The sequence below is a fragment of the Biomphalaria glabrata genome, chromosome 2 (assembly GCF_947242115.1).
Source record: "Biomphalaria glabrata chromosome 2, xgBioGlab47.1, whole genome shotgun sequence".
NCBI classification, from domain to species: Eukaryota; Metazoa; Mollusca; class Gastropoda; family Planorbidae; genus Biomphalaria; species Biomphalaria glabrata.
In genome coordinates, this window is record NC_074712.1 from 6,909,923 (window position 1) to 6,932,703 (window position 22,781).

At 35.9% G+C, this 22,781-nt stretch overlaps 1 protein-coding gene across 1 annotated transcript; it reads left to right on the forward strand.

Annotated features, from left to right (window-relative positions):
• The first annotated feature begins 1,120 nt into the window (after nucleotides 1-1,120).
• On the forward strand, nucleotides 1,121-19,036 carry LOC129924452 (uncharacterized). The gene is made up of 6 exons (XM_056018897.1): nucleotides 1,121-1,270; nucleotides 11,333-11,521; nucleotides 12,054-12,871; nucleotides 14,880-15,175; nucleotides 16,984-17,203; nucleotides 18,754-19,036. Exons 1-6 carry the CDS (start codon nucleotides 1,193-1,195, stop codon nucleotides 18,914-18,916), a joined length of 1,764 nt encoding a protein of 587 aa, XP_055874872.1. The 5' UTR covers nucleotides 1,121-1,192; the 3' UTR covers nucleotides 18,917-19,036.
• The last annotated feature ends 3,745 nt before the right edge of the window (nucleotides 19,037-22,781 follow it).

The window sequence follows — 22,781 nt, forward strand, 5'->3', positions numbered from 1 at the left end:
TCCCTGCTTGTGTAATTTCAAGTGAATTGATTTATACCCCGTGTTGCTTGCAGTAACTTTTCTAATCTCCGAAAACAAGCGATAGGGATGATAACAATAATTAACAGCCCCCAAGTGTGAGGACAAACCATTGCAGTGAGAATCCTCCGGAACCCGTGTAATGTACTCACCTCACGTAGGAACATCTCGATATTTTGGAGCCAGTGCTCATCTCGTGCAGAGAATATTTAAAAGTTGGTTTAGGATACACTTCACATGAATTTATGTAACTACTAGATACACGGGTTTCTAATACGAATGGTTCACTGTCTATTTCCTTTTTTTTTTTTTTACTTTTTGTTGATGTGGCCCGCGACACGAGGGTCGGAAATTAAAATGGCCCGCTGGCCGAATAAGGTTGAGCATCACTGGACTAGAGTAACACCTTTAGTAAAATCACTAAATTTTTGAAAGCCTTCAGGGTAGAAGACTCAAAAATAAAGTAGCAATTATACATAAAACACTGAACCATAATCTTCAAATACAAAAACAAAATCTAATAAAATAGTCGGAAAAACACAAAGATAAAGGCACATTCCTCGTCCCATATGCTAGAACTAATTGTATAAATCCTCCTTCTTATCTAGTGCTATTAGAGCATGGAATGGGTTGCCTGAGTCAGCCCGGAAAACCATTGGCACTCGTCCTCTGAGTGAAACCGTGACCGACCGTTGTATTAGATTCTTATCATATCTTTTCTTATATAATACAGACGCTACTTCAAAAAAGAAGTAACCTAACCCTAACCCTAACCCTAACCCTAACCCTACGCGTCATACATCTAGTCATGCATGTAGACCAATGACTTCAATTCTGCCAGGTCACTGGTTTTCCTGGCTAGCTCAGGCAGCCCATGTCTCGGGACATAACCTTTGACTAGACGAAACACGATGACTGAATGTCAGACATAAAATGGAAGCTGAAAAGAGGAAGGCGAAAAGCAAGACCGTCAACATATACCATGGCCTCGCACCTTCTTAAGAGTAGAATTTGATTTTTTAAAAAAACAACTTTTAATGTACTATTGTTGTTATTACTGAAATCGTGACCTAAAAAAATCTTTGTTCTTCTAAAGGGAGGTTATGCAAATCATGTAAGCAATGGTTTGGGGTCACTCACTTCTTTTCTTCTCAATTTTGACCCCGAGTCGTACATGTTACCTCAAGAGGCTGGACAGCGGGCAGTTTACAAACACGCCAATTGCTCTGCTGATGAATGGTCGACACCAGATGTAAGTAGGACTGTTTGTATTAACTAATCATGTAATCATGAAATCAAACACTTCTAGATAGATACAAGAAAAAAAATGTGCATCAAAGACCAATCTAATACAGACTAATATATAACTAGGTTACAAAAGTCAGTTTGTGTGGAAACACAAACTCAAAATCGGCCCCCGAAGGGGTCCACCCAGGCAGGCTTCAATATTTTCAGAAAGAACATCCAAAAAAAATGAGAGATAAGAATGGAGAAAGAAGGTTAACAGATCTTGTGTAGTGCCCCAACGGTCCCGCAGATCAAAGCATAGGTGTAAGTAAATGTAAAATTAGATGTGAACCTGGCCTAACTAGTTCCCCTTTTAGACCTTGTGGTCTATAGTGCAGATGATGTAAAGTTCATCTGTTTTTGTGGCCTACGGTTAGCGAGGGTGTCATGTAGCCAGCACAACGACCAACCGCCTATACTTTTCCCCAACTAATGTCAGGTACCCATTAGAGCTGAGTGGACTCAGAGGCGCCCAAAGATTCCAAAGTTGAAAATCCCAGTCTTCACCAGGATTCGAACCCGGGACCCCCGATTTGGAAGCCAAGCGCTTTACCGCTCAGCCACCGCGCCTCCCCTGGCCTAAATGATGTCTTATAATTGATCTAATTGTTTTGAAAAGGCTCAATCTCTTATTCGAATCCTCAAAAAAAAAATAAAAAAAAAAAAAATTCCGCAAAAAAAAAATAATTTCAGAAAAATAAAGTTTATAAGATTATTATTCAGCTTAAATTAGGTCTAACTTATAATGCATACTAATTAGCTTTTTCTCTTTAAAAAAACTGCTTGCATAACTGATTTTAAAAATTAGATTTTTCGCTTTAAGAAAAAAAAAAGTAGCCGTTGCATCAGAACTTTGAATGGTCTAAAATATTGTGATGTCGGATTTTCAATATCCTTTCTAGTTTACGAGATCTAAACGGAACGGACGGACAGACGGACAGACGGTCAGACGGACAGACGGACAGACATTTCGCACAAAACTAATAGCGTCTTTTCCCCTTTCGGGGGCCGCTAAAAAAACATAAAATATGTTTAATTAGTTCCCTTGAGAAATCTTGAGCTCCGATAAACGTTTTTAAAAATCATGTCACCACCTCAAAGTTGGTGCCATAGAGTAGAAACCCTAATTCTGTATTGTGTATGTTAATTCCATATTGTGAATCTTATTCACAACCCATGTTGCACTAAGGTGAACACTTTTGACCTTAGGTGAACCAGAGAGTTAAAGGCAGTCAGTCCACATAGAGATCTTGTAGCAAGCACTTGTATTGAGTCACTTAAGATATAAGCAGTAGAGTTAGATGTTTAAAGTAGTTGGTTATAGAATAAGTACTAAGTGGTGATATTCGTATATTACTGTTGGATTAATACTGACCATTCCTGGGTCGAATTGTATGGTGTATTCACTATGTGGTGTTATATTAAACTTAATGTGTCTGCTACACCCAGCGTCATTTCATTATTCTGTGATTTGTAACAAGAACCCAATGTCACCACCACGCCTACATTGATAACCACAGCCACATTCATACTATATAAAATAACACGGTGACATTTTGGTGTCAGAAGTGTCCAAAGTGCAAGTCATTTATTGTCAGAAAATGACATAATTCATGTCAGAATAGTGTCAGAAGTGTCAGCAAACGATATTTTATGATGTCAGAAGTCAGAACTGCTAACTTAAAGGATTTATGAGCACCAGAGGAACAAGTCAAGAATTTTTTTCCTATTGCTGTCAGAAGTATTTTAATACTACAGTTACTTACAGTAACATTTATACGGATATTTTTGAAGTTGGCAAGTGAACTATTTAGTAAACACAGGAAAAAGTAACTCTAAAATATTTTTTTACACAAATCATGACGCCACTCAACGAGCAAGAAAGCTAAAACCTGATTATTATAGACTCTACTATTTTTTTCATTTGGTCGTTCAGCGACACATTCAACATTATAGAGATGACCTAGATCTACATTTATTGAGACCAGCACACAATTTTTCAAGTGAGATTCACGTGATCCAAGAGTGACATTATTATTATCTTCAGCTAGTCTAACACTACTAACAGAAAACAGAGCTGAAATTGAAAGTTAACTGTGCCTACTATTTTAACTTGTACTTCAAGATTGAACTCTACATGAATTGCAACTAATCCAGAATTTATTAAATTTTTTTTGACTACACACTTGGTATCTAGATCTACTACTACATGTCATGTTGACCTGCCATGACACAGTTACCATTAGCAAGCTATTTTTTTTTTTCATCTGTGATGAACTGAACAATTTGAACTGTTCCTGTGTGAGCTGTATTTTCAACTTTTCCAGTTGACTACTGTCCTAAGTGTCATTTATCTGGAAGCCTGATTTATGTGGTTGTATTTTTTTTGTACACCAGTTGAGATAGCTTTAGGAGCACAGCATTGTTCAAAGTTACTTTTTAACATCCTAAGCGAAAGAGATCAAACATGATATGCTGAGACAACCTGGATACTACAGCCTGTGTGGGTGAAACTAGACAACCGTGATACTACAACCGGTGTGGGTGAAAATCTAGTACTACAAGTCATTCAAGTCATCGTTTGAAGACAGCTGATATATGGTCAGTCGAAGTAGCTGACATATTCAAGAATCATCTACATCGAGTGTTCGTCATAATTCTAATGACACACTCCTATTGTCGCTGTCTAACAGCACAGTTAATAAGAGAGCGCCCTCACTCTTAGACCTCTCTTGTCGTCACTACCTAAGGTCATTTTTAGTTATTTATATTTGTTTCAGCAACTGTACGAAACAGTGGATTACCTATCAAGCACATGAATTATTTATTGGATTACTTGTCAACTATATGAATTGTTTAATGGATTATCTGTCAAACATATGAAGTATTTATTGGATTACTATTGTTCAAGAACTTGAGTACCGTATCATTTAACATTGTACTGTGGATTTAACAAGTGGATTACTTATGAACTGTACCATTGTGCTGTGGATTTAGCAAGTGAATTACTTATGAACTGTACCGTTGTGCTGCGGATTTAGCAAGTGGATTACTTATGAACTGTACTGTGGACATATTTTATGTGGAGCATCACCGGAACTTTATGTACAAGTCAAGCATCAAGTGAATATTTAAGGGAAGTAACTTTAATTACCCTTTAGTATTAATGAATATTGGTTAGTTCTCTTGAACTACACCACAATTTTTTTCATTGTTTACATTTGTATTTATATATACATTTGACTTTAGGGACTAAATTTAATTATCTATTGAGTCTGAGCATTTATATTTTTTTTCAAGTAAGCATCCAGGTATTGGTAGGGACTCTTTAGATAAAGTAAATACTTGATCGTATAGCTGTATTAGTCAAGTTTGTATTTCGTTAAGTATCTATCATATTGTTAAACTCTTGTATTGTCTTGTTTACATTTGTTGAATTTCTTTTGCGTCATAGTTATTACTCATTGTAATTCTTTTGTCTACTATTTCTACTATCTTGTAATGTCTCTTTAAAGCAGACTGTTTAGTATCTATAGTGTATTTATGTTTGTCTAATTACTTATTAATATATATATTTATTTTACTTCTTATTTCAACCTATTTTTATTATTATCAACACTACACTACACACTTGATACACTATGGGATATATTTTGATTTGAGATTGTGACAAGATTGATTGTATATAATATATACTTTGAGCACATTGAACTATTTTGATACTATTGATACATTGATCACTATTTACCAGACTAATAAGGTTCACATAATTGTGAATTATTTGTTGCAATTAACTTTTACATTGCAAGGGGAGATACTAGAAATACATAATCATATAAATGATCAGTAAAGTATTACATTACGAACTAGACAAAGTACCAAGAATAACTTCCTCATAACCTCAATAGTTTCGCACAAAATATATATCTACTATTACCTGTAATTACTATTTGAGCAATAATAAGTATTTATTGTACAATATTTCATTTACAAATATCTAGTACACATATCTATTACTAAACTATATTACTAATTTGAATCTTTGAAAATGGCTGAGTATGAGAAACTAATAGAGATAGTGGATAAACTAAAGTTAAAAGAAGATGATAGAGCTGCATTCATTAAAATTGAAATAGATAGAATAAGAGTAGAAAAAGACAAGCAACGGGAAGAAAGGCTACATGAAAGAAGACTGAGAGAGAAAGAACAAGAAAACTTAGAGAAAGAAAAAGAACGCCAGCATGAAATAAAATTAAAAGAACATGAAGAAAAAATGGCCAAGCTAGCAAAAGAAAATAAAGACAATTCAGCAAGTCAAACTTCATCTCATCATCAGTATCATAGCAAATTTAGGAACTTTGACCCAAAAGAAGACACATTGGAAAATTTCATTATTCAATTTGAATACATCTGTCAAACAGCAAATATGAATAGTGCACAAATGGCTCAACAACTGCTAGCTAACCTAAGAGGTGAACCACTAAACATCATCGACACACTAACTATGGAGCAAAGAAAAGACTACAACACAGTAAAACAAAGACTTATTGAACATTTTGGCAAAACGGAGGAGCACTATCGAAAACTTTTTAGGGAAATAAAACTAGCCAAGAATGCAGATTTAAAAAGAACAATACATGACATGCGCCAGAACATGACAAAGTGGCTACAACTCGCAAACTGTAACTTAGATGACCCCAAACAGATCTTAGATTTCTTTCTCATTGAGAATGTGCTAATTAATGTTACAGATGCAGCATTCTCATTCCTGAAGGAGAGAAAAATAAAAAATGAAGCTGAATTGATATCAAACTTAACAACATACAAAGACTCACACCCAAACATCACCATTGACAAAAGGGAATTGTACAATGTAGCTGCAACAGTGACAGAAAACCATCCAAGAACTACAAATAAATTTAAATATGCCAAGAGCATACAATGTTTTTTCTGTGGCATATTGGGTCACACCAAAGCAGAGTGCAGAAAGAGAATGGCATCAGAAAAACAGCAATATGTAAATAGAAACCATAAATATGGAAGAGATAACAGAACTTTCCAGAGCTTCAGTCCTAACTATAATAGATCCTATCAACAACAATATAACAGAAGAACATGGCAAAGCTACAGTCCAACTAACAGTAGATCACATCAAACAAACAGAAGATGGCAAAACAACAGAATGTCTAGAAGAGACCAATTTCAAGATAGACAACATACTTACCACAATAACAATCATACCAGACAAAACATAGCAGCTGTAGCAACTGAAACACCAATAGAATATGAAACAGTAGCATATATACAGACAAAGGTAGCCAAATTAAAAGTGTATCCTGCCTATGTGGATGGCATTAAGGTATATGCATTACGTGACAGCGGCTGCACCTCAATCATTGTAAAGAAATCACTAGTAAAACCTGAACAGATACTTGAAGACAAGGTCACACTGACTTATGCAAATAAAGACTTATGGGAAGAATGTGAAACAGCATTAGTTTTCATTGAATCACCATGGTTCACTGGTCAATACAAAGCCATAGTAATGAACAACCCAGCTGAAGAACTAATTATAGGGAACATAGAGAATATAGTTGAACTGTCAGAAGAAGCCTTAGTAAAATGGGCTAATAGTGTGAATCAAGAAAATATTGAGTTAGCATCAACTACAAATTCTCAAGAGCACAACAATGTCAGTATACATGAAGCAACTAAACAGTCAATTACAAATGCAAATAAAATAGATGTAGAATGTCAAACTCATTTGCTAACAGAAGCATCTAAACTAAATAAAGATTGCCAAACAATTAACACACAAACAAATGATAGTGAAATACAAACAGATGAAATACAAATAGATGATAAAGATAAAGCTGAAAAACAAGAAATACAAAATGACAGTAACACTAGCTCACCTAAAGTAATAATAACAGAGGAAATATTAGCCTTGACATTTAAAAATAGCAAACAGATAGAAGTATATGATCTAGAAGTCAATTATCAGGATGTTGTATGCATAGTTGATGAAGAATCCACAATCACTTTTGTAGAGCCCAATTTAGTAGAAAAAGATGATTATTTGAATGATATAGCCATTGTAACCTTACCAAACTCTAGAAAGATAGAATGTAAAACTGCCATTGCTGAAATCAAATCACCATTTATAAAAGGGAAAATAAAAGTTGTAATACTTGAAAATACTATCAGTCCAGTAATTATTGGATCTTATCCAAAAGTTAAAGTGCATCAAAAGCCAGTAATACATAAAACAATATGGTTTTATGACCTGTCTGATTGTGATTTCCAGAAAGAAATTTTTCAAATAGTACAAGAAATAACTTGTGATTTTGGATATAAAAAAGTTTGAAAACATCCAGAACTTGGAGAGTCAATGTGGGTACAAATAAAAAACTTTGGCCATTACAAAAAGTTATTACATAAAATATATGGAACACCATATAAGGGACTCACAATTAATATCAGTGTTGTTGACTTAATACATCGCATCTGGTAAATATTGAGCATTATTTTGTAAACATTGAGTACTATTTGTAAACATTGAACTAGAACTAAGACTTCATTTTTTTAAAAAAAAACTCTATTTGTAAACAAACTTTGGAATTAGATTACTACATTGTAACCAACAATTTTTTTTTCACATTCTTTTGTCAACAAGAATAACATTTTTGTACTCAACAATGTAAACAAACATTGAATTTTTTCCCCAACTTATTCAGTACCTAGCTTAATTTTTTCCATGCAATGTAAACATTATTTTTTCTCATTGTATTGAGAACAACTTGGACAAAAATTTTTTTCTACAGCTATTGTAAACAAGATTGCAATTATTTTACTATGTCATTTATCACAATTATATAACTTAGTCACATTTTTCAATACTATTGAAAAAAGGAGATTGATTCATAATGTAACTTATTTATTTAATGTCAATTAGTGTAATCAAATATTGACATACACTTGTATTTTTTGAAAACATTTTTGTCAAACTATTCTTATGGACTATATTTTTTTGTATTGATGTAAATAAGAAGATTGTTGTACACATTTTTTGATATTTCAAGTACTGAAAGAGACACTTGATATTATTTTTTAAATTGGACTTGCATTTTTTCACAACAGATTAAAATGAATACAACTAAACTAGTAGGATGTTATGCTTGTATATATATGCTTGAACAAATTAATGTAAACTCAAAGATTGTATCACAACTGACACATTTTCTCAGTTTAATCTTTTTTTTGACTAAAGAGTTTTTTGAACTTTGTACACAATAATTATTTGATAAACAATGTAACATTAAACTTTTGCCATTACTAGCTACAAAATTATTTGAACTGTCATATGGAAAAATACTTAATTGAAACATAAGGTGCATGCAACAAGCACTATGAAAGATATTTATTTTGATTTGATGTTCATACTTTTGAGCAAATATTTTGATACTTGAATTATACATATTTACTTGTGTAATATTAATGCACAACAATTTTTTATGGAGATGTCAAACCTCATATTGAAGTAAACAGATACATTGAATTTGTAACAATGATCATTAATCAATTTGATGTTGAATTTTGACACATATTTTGAATTTTTCTATACTTATCACTTACATATTGAGACTTACTTGTAACATTTTCTACATGATTTGTACATATTGTACTATTGGTGTTAAAAAAAAAAAAAAAAAAAAACCAGACTTCTAACATTTCTATAGTGTCAAAGATTTTTTTATAAATAGATATTGTGAATAAAAACTTGTATTAATTTTTCACATTGTGACATAGGAGATTGTCATTGAAATTTTTGTCACACTTTGCACATATTATTATGAAGAAGACGTGTAAATATTGAACACATTTGAATATTGATGTATTTATTAGAACTACATGTAAAGAATTATTTGGGATGTTAAGTATTTGACTCAGAGAATTATTTGAATTGCCTTACAAGAATATGATGAATTAGAGAATTTTGCCCTTGTATGAATTTTTTTGATTCAGCAAATATTTTGTGTAACACTGTCATATTATATATGTTATTTCAAGTTTGTAGTTCTATTTGAACTCAGCAATTGAACATTTCATAGACCCCAAGAATTCCAATTGATCCTACTTATGATAATTATGTCGTCAAGCTGAAAAAAATTTCTTCAAAATTTTTTTCAAAAGGGGGGTGATAGGTAATGTCACCACCTCAAAGTTGGTGCCATAGAGTAGAAACCCTAATTCTGTATTGTGTATGTTAATTCCATATTGTGAATCTTATTCACAACCCATGTTGCACTAAGGTGAACACTTTTGACCTTAGGTGAACCAGAGAGTTAAAGGCAGTCAGTCCACATAGAGATCTTGTAGCAAGCACTTGTATTGAGTCACTTAAGATATAAGCAGTAGAGTTAGATGTTTAAAGTAGTTGGTTATAGAATAAGTACTAAGTGGTGATATTCGTATATTACTGTTGGATTAATACTGACCATTCCTGGGTCGAATTGTATGGTGTATTCACTATGTGGTGTTATATTAAACTTAATGTGTCTGCTACACCCAGCGTCATTTCATTATTCTGTGATTTGTAACAAGAACCCAATGTCACCACCACGCCTACATTGATAACCACAGCCACATTCATACTATATAAAATAACACGGTGACAAATCATATCTTATCACATATTATTTTATTTATTACAGACGTTACTTTAACAAAAAAATAACAATAATTACGTCCTACGCATTTCATGTGAAGGAGGCGCAGTGGCTGAGCGGTAAAGCGCTTGGCTTCCGAACCGGAGACCGGGGTTCGAATCCTGGTCAAGAGTGGGATTTTTAATTTCGGATCTTCGGGCGCCTCTGAGTTAACCTAGCTCTAATGGGTATCTGACATTAGTTGGGGAAAAGTAAAGGCGGTTGGTCGTTGTGCTGGCTACATGACACCCTCGTTAATCATAGGCCACAGAAACATCATCTGCCCTATAGACCATAAGGTCTGAAAGGGGAAATTTACTATTTTTCTACATTTCATGTGCCAGTCTATTCACGCATGTTAAATAAGACTTAAACACCGTCAAGTCTTTTGTTTTCCTGGCTGATTCAGGCATTTAAAAAAATGATCATGTAAACATTCACCAAGATACTCCCTTCTTTCATTCCCCTATCCCAACTGGTCCAGACAAGTGATAGGATCATAGCGCATTCAGAAAGCTAAAAGCTAAACAAAAACAATTGGTAAAAATATTTATTTCGCACAGATTTATATGTCTAGGTCATACCTGGACATACATATCACACGACTGATCCAAACTTATTAATACAATTACACTTAACTAAACTGTTTCCACTTGCGCTGCCTCCGAAAGATCTTGAAAATAACATGGAAAGAAAAAGTGTGCAATACTGCGCAAACAGGTATCCCCAGCATCCTTACAGTCCTCAGACAACGCCACCTGCGCTGGCTCGGACATGTTCGCTGACGGAGGACACACGCATTCCGAAATTCATTTTCTACGGGCAACTCTGGTCTGGCTCAAGAAAAAATTGGTCACCCCAACATCCGTTACGTGTATGCTATAAAAACGGGATCTCAAAACAATGAACATTGATACTGACCATTTGAAAGACATAGCCCTAGACCTCACTAGTTGGAGAGAGACGGTGACCAACAAAGCTATGGACAGCGAAAAAACATGGGCCTCAGTTCTGGAAGAAATGCATGCCATACATAATCGTCAGCTCCTCTACCACCAAAGCGAAAGCCTGCGATATTTGTTTACGGGAGTATCTCTCCGAAATTGAGATCCACAGTCAATAAAAAAAAAAGTGTTCGAGATGAACCATAGTCGTTCTACGACTGAAGGAGGCCAACACTTAATATAAACTTTGTTGTTGTTTTTTTTTTAAGAATTCTCTATGATTTCCTTGTTGATGCTATATACAATTATATTTTCTGTTTGTTTCTGTGAGGGCCGATGCTATATACAATTATATTTTCTGTTTGTTTCTGTCAGGGCCGATGCCTACCTATGCAATGCTCACCTGGAAAACTGCTCATTAATTCAAGCTGTACTTCAGCATTAGAGATCAGTGAACTGGAGTACAGGCTACGCCTATGGCTTACTTTCGTAAAGACTCCATCGACACCGGTGATAGCACAGTATTATCCGTGTCATTACTTGGTCCAATCAGCCAATCAAAAGGTTGAATATTTCTTTTTATAATATAATATTACCGGCATGTTTTCTTAGATTGTATGCACAAGACAATGGACCTCATTCACCAATCGTAAACAAACAACATTTAGTCACGTGTTTGTACTCCCTACTCTTCATATCCCTCTCTACTCTTTCACCCACTCTGCTTGACAGGCAGTTCATGTTGTCATAACTGCGTGCCTTATTGATTCGCTCTAATTTATTTTTTTTTTGGTGGTCATTGGTGTTTATAATATTGATTTATCTATCAAAAATGCTTAAGCGCAGAGGTGCGGCTAGGTTGGAGGAGAAAGGGGAAGAATTTGAAAATCCCCCTGGCCACCACTTGAGGGGGGGGGGGGCCCAAATGAGTGTTTATTACATTAAATATAAAATATCGCGCAAAACGCTGGGGCCCCCAAAGTTGTCAAGGCCCCCGGGCACCCAAATGAATGCAAATAACCCCTAACTACCCACTGCTTAAGTGACCTGTTTCCTTAAGCTCAGTCATGAATTCATATCATATTCCTTTACTCAGTTTCGGCTATGGTTTGACAAGTTCCTGGCTACCTACACAATCACCACCGAAGTCTTTGATGTTGCTTACGGTTACCAAGATACTCGGAAGACCGATTCCTTCCCTTGCTTAATTCGGGTGGATGCTAGACTAAAAGGAACAGCTAATGTCTCCAGAGATGAATTTGAATCTCTAGTTTTAGACAGTTGGATGAATGGGCAGGTAACATTAGAGGAAGGGAGACAATTAAATCTGACTTTTCAGCCATCAGATGCGACGTCGAGAAAAGATGCGTTTGTGTCTTGTTACGAGATGAGAAAAACTCGTTCTGACGTCAATTGTGAAGGTTACACTGAATGTACTGATGGCTACTTCAGCGTGATCAACGAGGGACAGCTTATTAACATAAACAATATGCTTACATGTGGTCACGTGACATTCAACACGTCTGAATACGAACTAAATGTATTGGACGACGCTTCGCCTCCTGACTTCACAGTGACACTAGATCTTAACGTCACAAAAGTGACACTTTCAGAGGCTCAAGATCTAAACTACCTTCTCATTGAGGAGAGCGGAGAACTGAAAGTGTGCTGGGAGATTTTGGAGAAAAAATTAAAGGAAATTCAAGACGCTGACAAATCTGTAAAGGAGAAATCTGATGTCGCAATCTACGCAGTGAGCCTAGCTTGTTCTGTGGTGTCCCTTGTCTGTCTTGTATTTACCATTATGACATACCTCATACACCCCATTTTGAGAACCTTTGCAGGCAAGAACAACATGATGCTGTCACTGAGTCTTCTGTTGGCGCAGACATCACTTCTAGCAGCTGTCCACATGTGAGTTCCTCAAATGTGATTGTTTTTTTTTTTTAATAAATTACTTAAATTTTGTACAGAAATGAAGAAAATTACATTATATGCCTAAATGTGTAGCAGGATGGTACAGAGTAGCAATGAGAAGGGTTTGAACTCCGTACCATCGTGACGACATTCCGAAGCGCATGCTTCACGGCCAGGCAACCTAACACTAAAGTTAACACTTGCTACTCTCGATTGATACTTACCTAAAAATGTCTCCGAGCATCATAAAATATCCATAAAATAAGAAAGAACTTACGGCGTATCCAGAGGCGTAGTGAGGGGGAGGGGGGCAAGGGAGCACGATACCCCGTGTTCTACCTTCATGGGGTCGCCCGTGACCTCCGGGTCGCCACACGCAGCCTATATGATGTTCATGGAAAATAAGGGAAGGGGGCAAATAAGTACCTTGCCCCGGGCGCACGCTTTGCTCACTACGCCTTTGGTCGTATCATTTAGTTATTGATAGAATGTTCGTTGATTGATGATAATTAACAAGAAAAAAAAACAAGAAAAACAAACTTCTCATGCATGAATGTAAATATTACATATATTTTGTTAATTCTCTTTTTGTTTTCACCTTTTTGTTGAAATGGCCCACGACACGAGTGTCAAAGGTTACAAATGGCCCGCAAGTCGAATAAGGCTGGGCATCACTGCCATAAATAACTTAGAAAGAGAAAAATGCGTAAAGAATAAAATGACATTGGCGAGCCTTATAATTATAGGGATGGTATTTTGATCTTCTTAATGACACTGTTTCTTCTACCATTCCTCTATTCAGCTTGCGGTCACTGTTCTCGAAAATGGCTACTACGATATTCCTTGACATTTGACCTAATTGGAACAACTCTAGTTCTAGTTGTTGTTGTTGTTTTTTTATTATTACGAAAAAATTAATTTAAATTGGGCTAGAAGTATAGAGACATAGGTCAGTGGGTTTTCCTGCTTGTACTCCTTATTCATTAAATAATTTAATAAATAAATTAAACGTCTCAGGTACAGTTTGCGCACCATCATCTAAGTCTGGATCTATAACGCCTATCAATTTAAATTCTTTAAACTCTTGAGTTCACGTATTCATCTCTTAAACAGATTTTTTTTCAGAGGGGGTGGGGGGGGGAGAAAGGGGCAGGGTAAATAATGGTGCTTTTATTTTTAATCCATTATTCAGTAGTTACTAAGAGAAGAAGAATCGCTTTAATGAAATTTGGTCAGCTGTCTAAAAGTGGAATATACTTTTTAAACTATGTTATTATATTTTACTTGCTTAGAGCTCAATAGCACGAAATGTGATAGTGGTCTTTGATATAAAAAGAAATTGTTGTACTGTATTTGGGTAAAAACACATGATGTAGAGTTGTAGACGATAGCTAGGTGCAGAAACTTAAAAAAATATGGTCGCAATCGTTTTTTGTTTTTTTTTAATACTTCATGTTTACCGCACCAAAAACTCGCCTTTATCTGAAATACATGCCGTTGAACTATGCAATTTTAAAACAAAGTCATACATGTAGAGTTTTTTTTTTTTATGGAGTGTGTGTGTATTTGTGTTTATATGGTGACCGTGGGAAGAGGTTAGTGGTTGGTTGGTTGTGAATGATGCAAGATATGTGGCGTTGTGGTGATTCGGTTTTACTTAGAAGAGACTACTCCAGAACGTGAGACTGAAAGGTGGTGTTATTGTAGTGAGCTAGATTTTGTTAAAGAATATTATTACGATTACTAAAGTCTAGTACAGTTATTTTATTTCTTATCAAGTTGATTTTCTCAATATTAAAAAATGAAATTATATTTAGTATTGTTCAAGTTATTTAAAGTTTTATTAGAGAAGAGATATTACGCCCTACGCTTACAACGGTTTAATTGTCTATCAGGAGTTTAGTACTAAAAGTCATCGATCCGTAAAAACAAAAACTTGCGAAATTATCTTTAAAAAATTAAATTGTTTTTATTCTATTAAAATGAAAATTTTTTGATATGTTAGTGAATACACGGGCAACGTTTGCACTTTTCTGGGCATGTCAACTCACTTCCTGTGGCTGTGGATGTTCTCGTGGACTTTCATCTGTAGCCTCGACATGTTTCTGGTGTTTACTGCCAAGACTCGAAGTTCTTGCTGTCAAGATGATTACAAGTCCTTCATCAAGCGATGCCTCTTCTCTGTGTCTTTTCCAGCAAGTGTGGTTTCTGTCGTAGTAGCGGTCACTTACAACCAGACCAGTGGTCAAGATATTGGATACGGATCAATGAGATGCTTTTTAGATTCCCTTTTGTTAACTGGTGAGCTCTTGTATTATTATTAAATCGTAAAGGTTCATGGATTCGAATGCTAGCAAAAGAATGTTTCTTTGAAATAGCATTAAAAAATTAAGAATAACAAATATAATTTTATATTAAAATAATTAAATTAATTATATGCAAAGTAGTATCATCAAATTCCTTTCATTGTTCTCTGAAATATAATGAGTATAAATATGAAACTCACTTCGGTATAAGCTAAACTCCAATTTACTCAATAATATAATAAAATCTAAAGTAATCTAAATAATAATGAATAACTGAGAGAATTAGATCACGTCTAAAAATAATAAGGAGGCGCGGTGGCCGAGTGATAACCGCTTGGCTTCTGAACAGGAAATACTGGTAATGTCAAGAAACGCTCATCAACCCATTTCTGCCCTGCAGAAAACTATTTCACCAAACTGTGGTAGTGACAGCTGAGGCAGGTTCTCCCTTACCCTCAATGATGACACAAGTATAGTCTATGCACACTGCCGCTTAGAAGCAGTAACTAAGGTTCCCAACGGCCTTAACCATGCATCTGTGTTCAGGCGCGAAAAACAAACGGTCCCGAGCAGACCCGAGTAGGCTCCGCGTCCCGGGTAAAAGTCCTTTACATACCCCTCGGACTTGATGAGGGGAAATATTTCATGTCGCGAAAAATGAACTAATATTCCTTCACTAAAGTCCTCTTCTCAACGTACATTGCATTCGTAGCTCCTTCGGAGGTCCGATACGAACCAGGTTGTTGGACGTCAGCCACAACCTCCTTTCTATCCTGTACACGCCAGGCCGAACTGACTGGAAGCGAATATGTGACGGTGGGCTTCCGGCTCCCCAAATAACCAAGATGACATTAGTGGGATCCCACCCACCCCAGGGCCTGAGCCCATTAACACCAGTACCCTCAATATTTTACAACTAAATATCTGCGGGGTAATCCCAAATATACTAGAGCTCACTAAACTCCTCCTGGAGAGATTAATCGATGTAGCAATACAACAGGAGACCCTTACTGGAAAACGCAACGCCGGTATAACCGGTTACACAGCATTTCAATGTAAGTGCACAAACTGCTGACGTTTATAATATATGTTAGAAATAACTTGGTTACTAAGCAGGTCCAAGGTCCACGAGTGCACGGGCGTACTGACGCCATCACCCTCGATATCTATAAAAAAAAATGGCGTAAAATCACGATCACAAACTTGTATAACTCACCTCCTAGGCACGAAATCAGCCTAGAAATTTGCAATTTTAATATCAATTCTGAAATATCAGCGATAAATAACACAGTTTTTACGTCTCTGAACACGGCAAGAAATACAAGGAATATTTCGTTTATTATTTAGACGATTTTTGTTCTCACTCGACGAGTCGTCACAATGACTCAAAGCTACCAACCAGCTTCCCCCAGGCGTCTCGCTTCTGGGTTAGTCTCTCCATTCCCAGGTGTTGCCCATCTGATTGGCATCTGCATCCGAATCTCATGGGCCTTTTCAGTGGTTCTCTAGGTCTCTGCTCCTTAAAGTAGCATTGATTTCACAGTGGTGTCAAATAACCAGATCTTGGGGAGTGATGCTTATTTTCATGAATTGTCAGGTGTCCTCCATTTTCTATTTCTCAGAGAATTAGGAAGCTTAGAACTACGATTAATCAGAGCTAACCACATTCCACACTTTTTAACTTAAGACCAAAAAAAATATTATAAACCCAAATGGTTCTACATTTGGTCAATTAAGTGCTGCTGTAGAGTTAGCTGATACATACATTTCAAACCGCCATTGTTTGTTTTTCTCTTAACCCAGGTGTCGCATTAGGCGGTCCTCTCTTCACCATTGTCCTATGTAATACTGCATTCTTCGTCACTTCCGTTGTCAAGATACACAAAGTTCGACAACTCAAGACATCTGACTTGAAGAAGGAGGAACAGAGTAATCTCATTGTCTACGTCAAGTTGTCGGCCATGACAGGCATCTTTTGGCTTCTGACTACAGTCGCACACGTTTCACAAAACAGCTACTTTCAGTAAGAGCAAACTCGTTCATTTTTTTATGGCACTAGTTGTTTTTGTTTTTATTTTAAGTCTATTAATAATGAAGTATTTTGATTAAGTGGGTGGTCTTGCTTAAATATACTGAGCCAGACTCTTTATTACTCTTTGATATATATATACATAGGCTATGACGTTGGTTTTCAAAATCTATGTCTGTAATACAAAGTCTCAACAAGAGATATGAAATATTGAGAACAATTTTCTTTTTTAAGTCAGCTTAAGCAAGCCAGTCAGTTTTATTTCTATTGGTGATGTTGTTAAGCCCCAATTTAAAATTGTAGCCAGCAGAGATTTGAATGGCAGTAACAAAATAGAATTCAAAGAGTATCTCTTCTCTACGGCGCCTCGAAAGGAAGATCTCGTTAACTTTGAGTGGCTACCGACGTAGAAAGGAAACGCCGAATTCTCATCATTGCTACATTGTAGCTAGATTATAACAAGACCTTGGAAAACCTTGGGAAGTCAAAACCAAGAGCTAGTGATCTTTAGGCAGTTTGCATTACACAGTATTACTCACTGGCAGTACCTGCGTAACCCGTGATCGCAAACTGTATCGGGTACCTGACGTTCCGTTTGGATTAATCAGCTTTATGGAGAAAAGTGGGGGGGGGGGGGGGGGGGGCTGCTGTGTTGGCGACATCGTTACTGACCAGGCTTTCAGTACATTTCTTTGCAATGGACCATACTTAAACCACAATGAAGGACGTCGATACAGTAAATTGTTAGAAAAAAAAAAGAAAGTAAAATACCAGCAACCAATAATTTCTTCCAAGTGATATCAATTTATCAACACTGGTTGCACCTTCTATCTTTTAATAATAAATCCATTTAACAATATGTTGGGTTTTTTATATGCCAAAGGTTATAATAAGTCCTTTGTTTTGTGTCTCGCCGATATAAGAATTAGTTTTACAGTGCTCCTTGCTTCTTCAATTCATTTTTCTCCTTAATGGACATCATTCATTAATAGTAAACAAACAATATTTTGCCACGTGGCTCTCTATCTCTTCTATACAAATTACGATCTAATTTTAATACACAGTGGCTGTCACGTGACAGTTTTTTTTCCGTTGTTTAATCAATATGATCACGTGACTAAAAGTTGTTTGTTTACGATTGGTGAATGATGTCCATTGCAATTTGTTAAAAAGATAAAAACTAACGATACACTTATATAAAAAAAGCGCCTTTTTATCAGAGCTGGATTTACTTATTTACTTTAGAGGTCCTGCCAAACAATTCCAGGGATACATTCAACTATTTGAAGTAAAAACAAAAAGAACTATTTCCTAGTATTTTTTAACACCGTGTGCGTTGTCACTAAGGATTAGATTTATAAAGTTCCCCATATTGTTAAAGTCTATATTCAGTCCCTCTTTCGGGGCATTTTCTTTAAAAAATATTTCATTATTCCAGGGGAGATTATCCTTTTACTTTACAATGTTGATCGATACCCAGTTACCGTTCGTATGTACTCAAAAAGAAATACAAAGGTCAAAGTTGACGTTGTGCCTATTCCCAGGTTCATCGTGGAGCCCATCAACGGACTTCAAGGAGTTTATATCTTCATGTCTTACATCTGCAACAGACGTGTGCTCAGCTTGTACTTTCGTAAGGAAGAGGTCAAGGCCACCAAGACCAATTCGATGTCTCTTACGTCAAGGGACATTGAGAAACAGAAATAATTTGTGTGTGTGTGTTTCTAATAGACGTCATTACAAAACAAAATCTGATTGGTTGGTCAACAAATAGAGATTATAGAAAATAGTGCTGGCAATGATTTTAATTTATATAATTTAGTAAAAACAGATCTATACTTTATTAAATTTATTTATATTTTGATATAGTATTAAAAATTAAAATAAGCAAAAATGTTTAGTTTCGAATCGTTTTTTTTTTTTTTTTGTTGTTTTGGAATTTCTTTTGTTTGTACCAAATTACTTAACATAATTTATAAAGTTGAAAAGTACATTAAGGCTTGCTTATCGAGCCGGAAGCTTATTATTTGAAGTGACTATGCAGACCCTGCTGCAATCTGCACATTTCGCTACATCTAAGGCAGTAAAATCAATTGTCCGTGGTGGTCGAATTAAGTTCTCTTTGGTCGTATTCCCTCTTCTTGGGTAGATTTCCTTTGGGCGTTAGACCTGTTTTCTCGGCTGTGTAAGAGCTCTCCAGTCGTCTCTTTCTGAAGTTGATTACTGCCGGACGTTCTCTCTAAGTAAGCGTTTTGCGGGCAAGTTGACGTCTTTACTGGTCATTAAAGATTGGCTTACGAACCTGGGTTCCCGGGTTCGAATCCTGGTGTAGACTCAAACCCCGCCCGCTACTAACCCCCTGCGGTCATTCAGAAGGTTCGGACGTAATAATCATTTCTGAGGTCACGTCCGAAACGTATAAATAAAAATTTCGTATCTCTTTTGTCTTCTTACGATGCACTGAACCAGCAGCGACCTCTGATCTGTCCCAAATATGCTATTTATTTTGATCACATAAGGTGGTCATTTGTCTTAGAACAGGTTTCGGTATATAAAAATATAGATTACAAAGACTTGTTAAACCAAAAATGTAAAATTCGACGTAATAATCTTTTTCTTTGAAAAAAAAAAATAAAAGATAAGATACGATAAAATAATGAACCCGAACAAAGAAAGCTTTACGGGGTCCATCAGGAGTTCTTTTTTTTTTCTTTGTTTTCTTGTTGTTAGCGGCCCCCGAAAGGGGAAAAGATGCTATTAGTTTTGTGTGGCCTGTCTGTCCGTCCGTCCGTCCCGATTAGATTTCAGAAACTAGAAGAGAAAATGAAAATCGGACATCATGATATTTTAAATTATTCAAAGTTCTGATGCAACGGCTACTTTTTTCTTTTCTGAAAGCGAAACATCTAATTTTTTACATCAATTATGCAAGCAGTTCTTTCACAAAAATTCACTATTTTTACACCTATTCACTATTAATAGAAACAAACACAGGAGGCTACTTACCCTGACTACATACTATTCTTTGAATACATTTCTGCACATGGTTTTACGCACATGTACGACAGTGCTGAACAACTGAAGAAAACTGCACACTATTTTTTCCTCGGCACAGTCTGCAAAAGAGCTCACAGCTCAGCAGCAATAAAGCTGGCTAGAAGAAGAAGAATGCACACGGTTTTAGATTTTTGATGAAAATTTTATTTTTTACAATTGTATTGCTAATTTATGTAAGTTCTGTCATACTAAATACTACATTTAGAAAAAAATGTTTTTAAAAAAATCTATTTAGAATGCAAATAAGTTGGACATAATTTTAAAAAACAATTAATAAGTAGTTTTTCATATTATCGCGTGAACTGCAGAATCTGTCAATCTCCATTCTCCATTCTTCTTTGTCATTAGCATTTAATAGAATTTCATTATGATATTCTTTCTGAAAATATTGAAACCTGCCTTTTTTCCTGCCTGGGTGGACCACTTCGAGGGCCGATTTTGAGTTTATGTTTCCACACAAACTGTCTTTGTAACCTTGTTTTTTTTTGTTTGTTTGTTTGTTTGTTTTTTAACATGTTTCGGATGTTGCTATAAATGTGAAGACTATTACACCCTAGCCCAAAGCTTCTACAGGACGGCTGGGGATGGCAGCGAGAAGAGTTGGAACCCGAGATCATTGAGACAACAGCCTAAGGCGTGTACCAGACAACCAGCTGCTCTTCCCAAGCCAATTCAAAATAAAAATAAAAGTGTATGTGAAAAACCAGCCCAATTAATAAAGAACAGTCTCAGTAGTGGTGTTCAGTGTCCAGTAGTTCTGCATCATTTATCGGCTGCCAGTCATTTGATCCGCGCCTCTGATGTTCAAGTTTAAAACATTTAAGAACTGAGACTCAGAGGTTTCAAAACTAAAGGTACACTTAAACTACAGATAAAGTTTCCACTGGAGAGAAATCAATAACTGAGCTCACAAAAACACTCTTTGCTTTTAAAGCAGTAACCATGGATACAAGAGGCGACAACATTTTTTTCTGATCTAGTCTTCGTCGTTTAGTTGGTCTTTGTTGTCGACTCGTCAAAAGTAAACACTTTTAAAAACTGATTGTAATTTATTATGTATGCGAGTGTGTGTATTTGAAATTCTCTTTTGATGGTAATTGTCGAAGTGTTTTATGAAAGTATTTTCAGCATTCCTTGCAAGGCGCTAATAGATATTGCACTGATTATTTTATAAGAGTTGAATTTCTGAGTATATGAACTTTAGCTAGTGACATTTATGAACAATTATTTATATAACTGTTTATTATAATGGTGCTATTATATCTATCTAATAAGTTTAGATCTATAAACTAAAAAAACAAATTGCACGAAACAATAAATAACCAGCTAGAGTGCGAGTCAGTGGCGTAGCTAGCCATGAGCGAGTGGTGCGGGCCGCACGGGGCATCAAGTGGTGAGGGGTATAAAACTAAGGATACATTTTCTCAATAAAATCAACGTTTTGTGTATATATATATAATATATATATATATATATATATATATATATATATATATATATATATATATATATATATATATATATATATATATATATATATATATATATATATATATATATATATATATATATAGTTCGTCCATCGTGGTTCGATGATGACCACTTTGTCATACAGGGGGGCTGAGGGCTTTGCACTGGGGTTTTATGCCTCCTCATGTGGCTGGTGAGACCTATGTAGCCCGGAATGTTCGGCCGCACACTGGGCACACTAGCTGGAGCTAGTGTCATTGGCCTTGCATTTCTTCTAATGCGTTTTTCTTCTGCCAGCGTTGTTCTCTTTTTCCTCAGCAACCTGTGCGCCAGTTTTCACAGCGCGACGCCATGATGCTCTGTCATGTGCTTCTGTCTCCCAGGTGGCTGGGTCTATACTGAACGCTTTCAGAGAAGCTTTGAGGGTGTCCCTGAAGCGTTTTCTTTGACCGCGTTTTGAGCGCTTTTGGCCGTACAAGGCGGTCTTCCGTTCTGCAGACGTGTCCTGCCCATCGCAGCTGGGGCTGCATCAGGATTATATGGATGCTTTGCAGGCCCGCAACGTTTTGTACATACATGAACAACGACAAACTACCGAATTTGAAAAGTTGACTAGAAATAAATTTACTTTGGTACTTTTGTTAATCTTCCATGTTCTTTCTTAAATGAAACGTACTCTGTTAACCAGGTTGAAACAAGTTGACTAGATTTGTTTAAATCTCTGAAGGCAACGCACTTGTTGCTCCATTGTTCAGTACGCTGGTTTTATCTAGATCTAGAGCTTATAAATAAATGCCTTAGACTCTAAAATGGCAGAATCTGGCACTTAATGGGCATCGCGAACAAGTGGAAGAAGAATGACAAAGACAAAATCTAAGTCATTTCTAGGGGTTTGTGACATTACCATCCAAGTACGATCTACTCCTGATAGAACATTTGCTTCGAACTAAGCTTAGTTCCAGACAAAACACGTACATGTCTCCACAAATACAAAACAAACCTATTGTAATATTGAGCGAAAATGAAACAAATATTTATCAATTTT